Source organism: Hippocampus bargibanti, linkage group LG01 (assembly GCF_051943395.1).
Source record: "Hippocampus bargibanti isolate YZ-2025 linkage group LG01, ASM5194339v1, whole genome shotgun sequence".
Taxonomy (NCBI): domain Eukaryota; kingdom Metazoa; phylum Chordata; class Actinopteri; order Syngnathiformes; family Syngnathidae; genus Hippocampus; species Hippocampus bargibanti.
In genome coordinates, this window is record NC_142734.1 from 28,434,336 (window position 1) to 28,446,443 (window position 12,108).

At 43.2% G+C, this 12,108-nt stretch overlaps 1 protein-coding gene across 3 annotated transcripts; it reads left to right on the plus strand.

Annotated features, from left to right (window-relative positions):
- Positions 1-1,589: 1,589 nt before the first annotated feature.
- On the plus strand, positions 1,590-8,005 carry lig4 (ligase IV, DNA, ATP-dependent). 3 transcript variants are annotated; one of them, XM_089008236.1, is made up of 3 exons: positions 1,590-1,726; positions 4,449-6,498; positions 6,583-8,005. In XM_089008236.1, the coding sequence occupies exons 2-3, from the start codon at positions 4,454-4,456 to the stop codon at positions 7,250-7,252; spliced, it is 2,715 nt and encodes a 904-aa protein (XP_088864362.1). In that variant the 5' UTR covers positions 1,590-1,726; positions 4,449-4,453; the 3' UTR covers positions 7,253-8,005. The 3 variants fall into 3 exon arrangements, with proteins under 3 accessions (XP_088864362.1, XP_088864346.1, XP_088864353.1); XM_089008220.1 differs by lacking the exon at positions 1,590-1,726 and adding an exon at positions 3,416-3,654; XM_089008227.1 differs by lacking the exon at positions 1,590-1,726 and having other exon boundaries at positions 3,416-6,498.
- The last annotated feature ends 4,103 nt before the right edge of the window (positions 8,006-12,108 follow it).

The window sequence follows — 12,108 nt, forward strand, 5'->3', positions numbered from 1 at the left end:
CACAGCGGTGCCAAGGCAAAGGGTAAAACCCACACAAACACACACACACTCATACACAAATACTTTGAGTGCTTAGTGGGGACCGCATGCACACTGAGACGTTGGCCTAAAAAACATGACAGAACTGGGCCGTCTGTAAGCAAAACGACAAAGGGGAAGGAAAAAAAAGAAGTTGTAAACCCGCGATAACATGCTGGCAACAACGGGCTGACCTTTCATGTAGCTCATGCTTACACAACCGGTCCACACAACAGTATGTTGTTTTGCAGTCTTGGTCCAAAGTTTGGTGTTGACATGATTTTTATTCCTTTTGCATTTTGTGAAAATACGTTCGAGTAACTAAAACGTAAGGGTGCCAATTGGAGGTTGCATGAATCATTCAAAACTTGAACGTTCCATGCGGGGAAGTGGGCAAACGTATGTAGTCGGTGAGAGAACTAATCAAGTACCCCAGTTACTTGTAAGTAATTTCCCATTCAAAATGTTTTTTCTCATCATAGCATGAAAATTAAGATGAAATATGAATTACTAAAATGAGATCCTGCAAACAAATTGCACAAAAAATACTGCAAAGAAAAAAAAGGAGTGAAAGTGATGCAGCAAAATAGACAAGACTAAAACATCTGTTGCCAATTTCCAACGGAGGTTGGCCGCCATTTTGTGCATTTTCTGGGACGCTACATTGGAGTCCTGGTGGCTTGAATTGATACGCAAGTACTTCTTTAATCGATTGCACACATTTATGCTTTCCTCTTCAGAACTATTTGAATCATATTCATAACTGGATGAGTAACAAGAAAGCACCTTCTTCGAATCTGAAGCCATTGTTTTGATTCTAGAGCAAGGCGAAGACGTCGTGGCGCAAGGGGGCGGGACCTTCTGAAACTCGCAATTTTCGGGGTCATTTTGAAGTAGTTTTGGGACATGTTAACTCATTTTTATTGGTGTTTTGCATTTGACTAAAAATATCAGCATGTGTGCTTTGGGTATTTTCCACGCTATAGAACGTTTTTCTGATGTCAGTGAGGAAACAAAAAAAATGCTGTCGGTTGTCCTCTAAATCCCAAACAGGCGAAAGGAAGTGATTTGGCATCGTTATTTATGCGTAAACTATCGTACATAAAATAGTTTTAAATTGCGTTCCCTATTCTCTGTCAGTGCAATTGACCAATTGCAGATAAACAAACCCAAATTTAAAACTTTCATTATCTGATCGCCAGTCGCAGTGCCGACGGCCGAGCGCAACCAACTTCCGGTGACCTGCTTTTTCATTAAATTTTATTTAGGAAATGCGTTTTTCTTTTTTTTCTTTTTTTAAATTGAATATTAATAAGACGCCCACGGATACCTATGTACAATGTATTTGTTTTTTTACAAAACCAAAAGAAATAAAAATTAACATCGGACAATCAAACAAGATACCCTGATTGGTAGGCAAGCTAAGCCATCCATGAGCACTTGCATCTTACAACACACCCTCGTGTAACCAAACACAAGTTGTTGACATATCAACGAAGTATTAATGATTCTTCCCGGTCGTTAACATATCAGCTGCGGTGTGTGTCAGGTTCAATTGATGGTGACACGAGCGGGATAAAGGGAGTTAAACGGTGTTGCGAGAGCAAAGTCCCATTAAGCAGTGCACTGCTACTTTTCCCAAATCACATTTAAACGTTATATAATGACTCGAGTTCTACTCAGCGAGGAGCAGTGCATCTTAAAAGGGGTAAGTTATAAGGTTACATAAGATGCAGCCTTGTTGTTTTCCATGCGGCTGTTGATCTGTGCTGGGCTTCTGGATGTGTGTGCTGATAGCTGCATCACTTGACTGTGCCAAAATATTGTCAGTTTAAAATGTATAATGACGATCACGCAAATCATGCCTTGAGGAACGCTGCCTTGTATTAGTATGAGTCAAGAACTGCAGTGGTCCAAGCATCACCGCGACACTTTTATCAGATAAATAATATATGCCTGTCAGTATTATCTGGAAAAGTATGTGTCTTCATATGGCGGTTCGTTGTTTATGAGAAAATTGCAGTTGAAGGGATGACATTGCTGTTTCTATTAATGCTAATCGTTAGCATTTTATGGCAGTCTCTATTACGCGTTAGCATTAAACTAGTGGGGGCATTTGTAAGGCAAAGTTATCCAATGTTTTTTGTGATGTGCCTATCACTTAAATAAAATTAACAAATAAATCATCAAATACAGGTACAAAGTATCTTGGTTATCTCACACTTCTGCCCATCATTGAAGGATTGCGTTTCGTAAAAAAAACCTGCGTGTCGTAAACAAGCCTGCATCTCAGTGCCCACCCCTCCCACCAGGCTCCTTGGTAGCGACGTCACATGTTTACTATCTTGTGGCTAGTTGCAGTCAGACAGGATTTACGTAACTCAACCCCGCGCACGCTGCGGGCCAGCATGACAGTAGGAGGCACTTTGCTGCAGAGGCAACCCGGCACAGAATCACCCAATCTCTTAGCAACACGCACGCGCACCACAAGCGCAGCTCAATGGAACGCCAGCGCTTTTTCCTCACAGCTGCACTGAGGTTTGGGCATGTGAAAAAAACATCAAAGCGCACGTCATAGTTCCATGTGACAGTCCCACGCACACGCTCGGTCGCACGCGTGCACGCACGCACTTTTCCCAGGAAGCACCGAGGCAGCAGCAGAGGGTAAACAACCCTGGGAGGCGCTTCCCCCGTTCCGTCGTACGAGCAGTGGTCGCCCCCTGTTGGCTGGTTTTTATATATTTTTCTATTTATACCGACGGTGTCTTCTTTTCCTTTCGGCTTTTCAATTCAAGGATCACCACAGCGAATCAGTGTCCTGGATATTCAGAGGCTTGATTCGCATGTTTGTTTTGACCTACGGTATTTATTTTTATATATACCGTAATACACACATACACACGCACACGCGTGCACAAACGTGTACAGTCGTCATTTTTCAAGATGTTTCATTGTGCACAGACGATATTTTTTTGCAAGTTTCAGAATCGTTTGTGGATTTTTTATATTTATAAGATTTGTTTCGTTCATGATCATTTTTGGTTGATGCTGTCGATGTGCACATATTTTATTATCCTTTCTGTCATTTCCTTTTCTCGAGCATCTTCATCTTTTTTAAGTTCAGAGAGTTGCTTGTTCGTTGCTTGTCGCCTCAAGGGGACACACGTCTTATTGCTTCAGTCCCAAGCCCTGATAAATATAGAGGGTTATGTCAAGAAGGACATCCAACGTAAAAGCTTGGCCAAAACAAGCATGCAACTCAAACATCTGAAGATGTAGGACAGATTTGCTGTGGTGACCCCTGAGGGGAAAAGCCGAAAGGAAAATATGAAGTTTCTTAATACTGTTTACATAATTGTACCACATTCGTTCCGCCTTTGTTTCCAGGGGAACATTTTTTTCTGGCTCCAGACAGCTCAACCAGGAAGTATTTTTATTCACTCGTCGATCTCTCGTTGATAAAAGAATTAATTGAGTACAGATGAAAGATATTATAAACTTGTTCAGTGGCTTGTTCAGTATAATTGCATGTAATTTTACTCTACTGCGCTTGAGCTCGTGCAGATTAAAAAGAAATCCAAAATAAAAATGTACGCATTTACTTAGGGAAAGTAATCGGACTGCTCCACTCACAAGGTAAACAAATACAGAGTCCATTCTCTCACACCAGCAGCACTTTTTTAATTTAGTCTTTTATCACTAACGATACATTTGAAATTACCACCCTTGTTGATTCGAGGTTATTTTTAACGTAAGCGTAGTTTGTGTGATCAAATTACGACCTATGTGAAATATGTATCCGAGGACAGTGGAAGGGCATGACGTCATCAGAAACCGCAAGGTAGAAAAATGAAATGTGATTCGGCTTTTACTTTTTTGTGTCATTGCGAATATGTGACAATCTAATTTGACTCAAATGATGAGCAGTACCTATTGATTGCTTTATCAAACGATCTTTTATATGGACACGAAATCTGTGTTTTAGTTGATGGGCATGAAAGAGCAATGGCTCAAACTTGCCTGGTCAGGAAATCAAACACTTTCTCTAGAAATATTCAGATACAGTCAGATAGAGTTGCACATTGGCGGGCCTAATCTGGCCCGCCACATCATTTTATTCGCACTCCGAAAGCAAATGAAATTTGCTAAATTCCATGATGCTTGCTGAAGTCCGAACCAAAATTTCAAATTGTCCCATGTAAACCACAATCATTCATTACTTTTGACTTCAAATGTGAAAACCAGTTATTCATTAATTTATTGACTTCCCTAAATTCATAATGGCTTCTGAAAAAGAAACGTAACTACAATGTGGCCCGCGACAAAAAATGAGTTTGACACCCTTACGCTATATGTAGTTACATTTCACTCATATTGAGATTGAGTTACATAATTTGCCAGGATGTAAACTGAGTTTTCATTTATTTCAGAATAAATGGAGGGGACATCAAAAGGCGCGGTTGTTGCCGCTCAAGTCCCCTTCCTTCACCTGTGTCATACCTTGGAAAAAATCCAGAAGTTGAAACTCCGTCCGGAAAAGTCCAAGACCCTGGGGGATTTTATTGCGTCGTGGAGAACGTTCCACGCCGCCCTGCATAAAGATGAGCCCGAAACATGCGACTCTTTCTACCCGGCAATGCGTCTCATTGTTCCCTCATTTGAGCGAGAGCGAATGGCCTACGGCATCAAAGAAAACATGCTGGCTAAACTTTACATCGATGTGTTATGCCTCCCGAAAAACGGTCCCGAAGCCAACAAGCTACTGAACTACCGCACACCGACCGCGTCCCACGGAGAGTCCGGCGACTTTGCCGGCATGGCGTATTTTGTCCTCAAGAAGCGCTGCACCGGCCAAGGAAAACTCAGCATCAAGGAAGTCAATGACTTCCTGGATTCGGTTGCACTCAACAACGCGAGCAAGAAGAAAGACCTTGTGAAAACCAGTCTGCTGCACCTCATCACGCAGAGCTCCGCCCTTGAGCAAAAATGGCTCATTCGAATGATTCTCAAGGACATGAAGCTCGGCGTGAGCAAGGAAACGGTCCTTCAGGTCTTCCACCCGGATGCCGCCGAGCTCTACAACGTGACCACGGATCTGGATAAAGTGTGCCGGCAGCTCCACGACCCCTCTGTGTCTTTGAGCGATGTATCCATCGGACTTTTCTCCGCTTTCAAACCAATGTTGGCCGCAGTGGCCAACATCGGCGGCGTTGAGAAGCAGATGGGAAACAGCCCGTTTTATATTGAAACTAAGCTGGATGGCGAACGGATACAGTTACATAAAGATGGCGACGTGTACAAGTACTTCAGTCGGAACGCCTTTGATTACACGCAGCAGTTTGGTGGATCGCCGCGGGAGGGTTCGTTGACGCCGCACATCCACAACGTATTCCAAAACCATGTCGTCAACTGCATCCTGGACGGAGAGATGATGGGCTACAACGCGAACGCAAAAACCTTCATGCAGAAAGGAAGCAAATTCGACATCAAAAGACTCGGGGAGGATTCTGGACTACAGGCTTGCTTCTGCGTCTTTGACGTTCTCTTGGTCAATTCGCAGAAGCTCGGCAAAGAAACGCTGAAGAAACGTTACGAGATCCTGCAGACGGTTTTCACTCCACTGAACGGTCGCATCCACCTGGTACTGAAAACAGAAGCCCGGACCGCCCAGGATGTGGTGGATTCCCTCAACGATGCCATTGACCACCGAGAAGAAGGCATCATGGTGAAGGATCCCCTCTCCGTCTACAAACCGGACAAGCGAGGGGAAGGTTGGTTGAAGATCAAACCGGAATACGTGGGCGGATTGATGGACGAGCTCGACGTTCTGATTGTCGGCGGATACTGGGGCAAGGGGAGGAGAGGCGGGATGATGTCCCATTTCCTGTGCGCTGTTGCTGAAGCTCCGACGGACGGCGACAAACCTTCAGTTTTCCATACGCTCTGCCGTATCGGTTCGGGGTATACCATGAAGGAACTGTACGATCTGGGTTTGAAGCTGGCCAAGCATTGGAAGGTTTACCGTAAAAACGACCCGCCGGCCAACATCCTGTGCGCCGCCGAGAAACCCGAAGTGTACATCGAACCTCGGAACTCGGTCATCCTCCAGGTGAAGGCGGCGGAGATCGTCGCCAGCGATATGTACAAAACCAACTGCACGCTACGCTTCCCGAGAATCGAGAAGATCCGGGATGACAAGGAATGGCACCAGTGCATCACCTTGGCCGAACTGGAGCGCTTCCGCGGTAAGGCGTCGGGGAAACTGGCCTCACGACACCTTAGCATCCGGGCCGCCAATGAACCGCAGAGAAAGCGACCGAAGCTTCCCGCCAAATCCAAGAAGGCGGTCGGTGACGTCTATAAACCGCAAGATCTCTCCGGTATCAACAAGGAAACGGACATCTTTGAGGATGTGGAGTTCTGCATCCTAAACGGAACCACCGATCACCCTAAGGCCAAGTTGGAGAAAGACGTGGCCAGGTAAACCGTCCATTAGCGCGCGGTCGTCCTGGATTGCGGGCGGGCAAAATACAATCAAGATTTACCATCTTGTCTTGACTACAGGTGCGGCGGTATCGTGGTTCAGAACCCGGGACCAGAAACGTACTGCGTCGTCGCCGGACTCGAGAACACACGTGTGAAAAATCTGATTTTGTCCAACCTGCACGATGTGGTTTGGGCCGCCTGGTTGATGGAGTGTCTGGAACACAAGCGGGTGCTTCCGTGGCAGCCTCGTCACATGATCCACATGTCGCCCTCCACCAAGGAGCACTTCGCCAAGGCCTACGACAGCTACGGCGACAGTTACTTCCTGGATACGGACGAACGGGAGCTGCGGGAAGTGTTTGGGCGCGTCGGAGTGGCGGGAGGTTCGACGACCGTTGACGTCGCCCGAGTTGAGGAGCGATACGGCTGGGGTGATCTTCCCACCAGTATGTTCAGACCTTTCAGGGTTTACATGGACGACTACGCCGACGTCAACGATCCCTCCACAGCCATTTCCGCAAGCGGTTTGGACATCAGGGCAATGGAGTTTCGTTACCACGGAGGCACGGTGGTCGACGAGTTGGAGGAAGGGGTGTCACACGTGGTAGTGATGGCTGAAACCAGACTTGAGCATTTGAGGGGGTTAAGGCGCAGCTTCCAAAAGAAGTTTAAAATCGTCAGAGACACCTGGGTGAAAGATTCGATCCGGGCAGGGCACCTGGTCAATGACGCAGACTATTTAGTTTGAAATGGAATCCTCCCGTGCTACCGATGATCCCGATTGGACTCTTTAGCTCAGCGAGTTTCTGGAAATTATCATGACGTCATTTTTACCTTTTCTCATATTTTTGTCTTCCACAAAAATCACATCATTCACCTCTTTTGTGCGTAAAATCATGTAAAACAGTAAGAAGAAATTAATGTAATTGTGAAAAACCTCAAAGTGACACTGCTGTTTTGTGTAAATGTGAGCCTCTCCCGGTGGTTCATGCTGCGGTTTTTAGTAGTGATGTGCAAGCAAAGCTTCATGAAGCAGATGTGATAGTTTTTGACTCCTCTTGACGGCACTAATGGTGAGTTTTAAGACATTTCTATTGCACTAACGTTAGTTTTCAAACCAAGAACACCATCTGGAGCTATCAAAAACATCACAACTGTTTCATGAAGCTTCGTTTTTCGATCACTAGTTTTTAAACTTGTATTTCTGCATGTTTGGTCACAGCTTACATTTAATGATAAAATCCCGCAAGCAATTCTTGCACAGCTGCTATTTCGGACTTTCCGATATTTCCCACAATGCAATCATGATCGCTCCATCACGTGTATTTCACTTCAGAGGGATTGGCTTTTTTTCCACCATCATTTTTAGTATCTCCCTCTAGATTTGTGTACTTTACATGAAATTAGTGTGATGCGGGAAATTTTAAAGTGTAAAATTATTTTCCAATGAGTGTCATGCGGCATTTTAGATTGTAAGAAAATAAACATGGCAAATAATTGATGCTTTCCCACCACCCCTTGTCCTCTCTTTAGCATCCACTCATCTGACCGAGGATAACCTGTATATCACATGAGGCGTTTAAAACTGGCAAAACCCCGCACAGGAAACACAACCTGGTATTTTCTGCCTTCCGAAATGTCACCAGCGTGTCTCGGGACTCATCGATATGTTCTAACCTTTATTTCGTCACACTCCAGGGTGCCACCTGTGGTGCCTGGGCATTGTTGGATGTAAAATTATTTTGACTTTTTTGCAGGCTAATGAGAGATGGTTGCTACTAGTGATGGGAAAACAAAGCTTCATGAAGCAGTTGTGATATTTTTGACTCTTTCAGATGGTCCTATTGGTTTAAATATCAAGGTTAGTGCAAAGCAAATACAGTAAAGTCTCGTTATATCGATAGTACTGCTTATTACGTTACTATTTCTATGAACGCAAGGAGAAAATTTACATGCCGCAGGATCGGATATATCGATAGTCCGGTTATATCGATATTTTTTCAGACTCCCGAGAATACCTCACGAACTTAATTGGTTCCCAGAAAGTTGGTGTAAGGCGAAAAGTTCGTCTGCCGAACATTTATTTCACATAAGAAACCATTAAAAATTAGAATAATATGTTCCCAGGTCCCCATAAAACATAATTTTCTCCTAAATGAGCATTAAAACTCCACAAAATATACCTTATTTTATGTGTGATAAATGTGCTATTGTATTGTAATTAAAGAAATAAACTACTGTATAATAAAGTCATTTTATGATATCCAAGTGAAGTTGCAGTGCTTTCTTGGTGATAATACCCTCACTCACAATGTGCCCTGCTAGCTGCTTTCCGTTAATCCAAATCAACAGAAGTTTTTCAACCACTTCTATTGCCTCAGACCGTTGCTTGGATAACACAGAAACACCCTTCGCCACACGTAGCAATGCTCGACTTTGCATACTGGTACTGGGACGCTAAGTCACACAGACGCACACCACGTTCGTGTTTTTCGATAATCTCCTTCTTCTGTTCGACCGCAATTTTCTTTTGTGTCCTCTTTGGCTTAACACCAGCCTGTGGTGGGGTCTTTTTCGGTCCCATAATAGCAAAAGTACTCCACTCAATAACCAACCACATCTGCACTCAAGAAAAGCGGTGTGGAAAACTAGTCCACCAGCCACCGTGGCGCTGTGGGTTTGGTTCATCCGCCGACAACTAGTTCATTAGCCAAGACTATATGCTCGCGAATTTAATGTTTGCGAGGCGAAAGGTTCATGAGCTAAAGCATTCGTAAGCAGAGGTATCACTATCTGAAATATCCACTGCATATTTAAACAGTGATGACAAAACGAAGCTTCATGAAGCACTAGTGATATTTTTTGATTCCTAAAGATGGTGCTCTTGGTTTGAATATGAAGGTTAGTGCAAAGGAAATGTCTTCAAAATCCACTGCATCTTTAAACCAAGAGTGCCATCTAGAGGAGTCAAAAAACTATCAAGTGCTTCATGAAGCTACAATTTGGCTTTTTTTAATTATTTTTTTTAAAGATGATCCCAATCGTTGGGTATTTTCTCTGGGGGTCAGCGTGGCTCCGACAGGTATGAGCAGCATTGAATAGGGTCAGTCCAGTTTCCACATCTGGATGAACAAGTCCAGAAAGGCAAGATTCCTCTTTTTTGACTCGGACGGATGATGGAGAGACTTAACGTTTGCATGTTCTCCCGACACACGAGCATCATTTTTGTTCCAGATAGCCGCAACAACACTCTTCTGCCCGTGGCTTTACTTTGAGTCATTCGGGGACGGCAAACTTTACTCATCTGGTAGTTTCTTCTTTACAGATACCGTGGGTGACAAAAGGCAATCAAGTCAGAATTCTGACTTTAAAGTCAAATTTTGCCAACCCTCAGTGGCACTAATCCTCTTCCGTAAAAAAAGGAATGGAACAATTGTGAGAAAAGAATACAGTGTTCGCTTCATTGTTTCTCACAACTAACAGTCCGTTCTCCCACATTGAATTATTTCCAGATGTTGCAGAATTTAGTATGACTGTCAGGCTTTAATTATAGGTACTGAACTAGTATTTACTCCTGCAGGGAGTCTACGCGTCTACGTGTGTACGCGTGTGTGTGTGGAGCACAGTGTTGAGCTTAAAGCTCAATTTCTGCTCTTTGAAAAATCACTGGGAAGAAGCAGGTGAAAAGATGGCAAATCCGTTGGGAGTATTGCCACGAAGGAAATCTGCAGCAGGGCACCAAGACAGCTAAAAGCAAAAAAAAAAAAAAAAAAAAAAAATCCCCAAAAAAGTAAATACGTATTGATCTATGGATCTATCCATCCATCCATCCATTCTACGGTGTACAGTTGTCTTCTGGAACATTTTTGTGCATACAATACTTTGTTTTACTTTGTCGACTTTGTGAATGACTGTCTGTCTCGTGTGATCATCTGGTGACCAATCCACTTCTGGTGCATGCGGTAGTTGAGTTGACCTTTTTTTCACGTCCGACAGTTGGCAAAGGCTTTTCTGACACAGTAGCAATTTTGAAGAGTTGTCTGTTGCCCTTTGTGACATCTCAGATGGATTACTTTAATGTTGTTTCCTTTCGAGTCTACCAGACCTTTCCTCAAATGTCTTTAAACTATAAAACTAAAACTAGAGACAGACTGTTGAGTAAGGTTTACAGGTGGTTTCCTGTTTTAAGTGTGAATTGCTTTTTTAAATTGGTTAAACTGTATCGACTTTGCTTTGTTCATAAAACTGTTTGTACTTTGTAGGTACTTTCACTATTTGTACTTTGTTTTACTCAGTTCAAAGTGCTCTAAATTATGATAATAGTTATTTTACAATTCTACTTTTCAATTTTTCGATCACATGAATTGAGACGGATGATAATAATTATTATAATTACAATAATAATCAGACTGCTGCTACTACTACTAATAATAATAATCATCATCATCATCCTACTATGACTACTACTACTACTAATAATAATAATAAAAACACCTGACGTAGAAAAAAGTCAGTCATGAAAAAAACCCTCAAACAGCAAACAAATTGAATACCCGGTTGATATCCGTTAACCAGTATACTTTATCTACGTTGCTTCAGTGTCATTGTTGGATTGGATTTACCTTTATTCGTCTCGCAGTGGAGACATTTACATTTCACAGCAACAAAGTGATGAGGCGCTATCTTGAAGTCAAAAGAACAAAAAAAAAAAAAAAAACACTAAATGACCAATAATATGACAACACAAACACAGAGTCATTCATTCTTAAGCAGTTTCTGTACCCTCCTTGGTACATGATGCAGTTCGAGATGAAATAGTTCTATATTATTCTTTAGGTTCTTCTTAATTTCCTCGGTGCATACTCAACGTATGCCCATTAGATCGACTGTGTTAAGTGCTACTTTGATATTGCAATCTTCACATTTCAGGGGGAATTGTCTGTTTTGGACTTGACTCACCTCAAGTGGAGGAGAGAGATGCGGCGACTGCGGTGCGCGGCATAACGTCAGAGCTGGAGACGTCTTATCAAATGCGCAAGAGTGAGGCGCGTCCGCACCGGACATGGAAAATAAGGAGAGTGGCTTTTCAATAAAAAATTAATCGTACCTGTGGACAATTTACAGCCCCCCCCCCCCCCCCCCCCCCCATCCGCCCAGCCCTCGGGTTCGATTTAAAGTGAACTTCCGTTTGTCATTTAAACACGATGACAATATGGGGACGGTCTTGAGGAACTTGAAGGTCCGGCTTTGAATTAATCGGGCTCGGTTCAAGTACCGCGGTGGCAGAAAATGTACAATAATATGATAACTAGTCGTTGGAGAAAAGCCCGCTTGCACACTTCTTCCTGTCGGGCTGTGCTTGAACGTGACACACACCACCTCCCCAAACCGTTAAAGCATTTTTTTGCTGCCCACAGCCGTGTTGTCTCGTTCGAGTATGTATGAAGAGTAACAGAAAGTATATGATTGTTACTACTGTTAAATCTTAATGTGCTAATGTACCATATGTGTTGAAATGTTCGTTGCCTCACTATAAAAGACACAACTGGAACTTCAAAACTGCTCTAAAAGTCGAATTTTGGTCAAAATTAAAAACAAACAAAA

What these genes read in the sequence shown, in the direction of transcription:
- lig4 (XM_089008236.1), top strand. Translation starts at nt 4,454, where the DNA reads ATGGAGGGGACATCAAAAGGCGCGGTTGTTGCCGCTCAAGTCCCCTTC. An exon ending in TTGGAGAAAGACGTGGCCAG is followed by an intron (nt 6,499 to 6,582) that starts GTAAACCGTCCA and finishes TCTTGACTACAG; the next exon opens with GTGCGGCGGTATCGTGGTTC.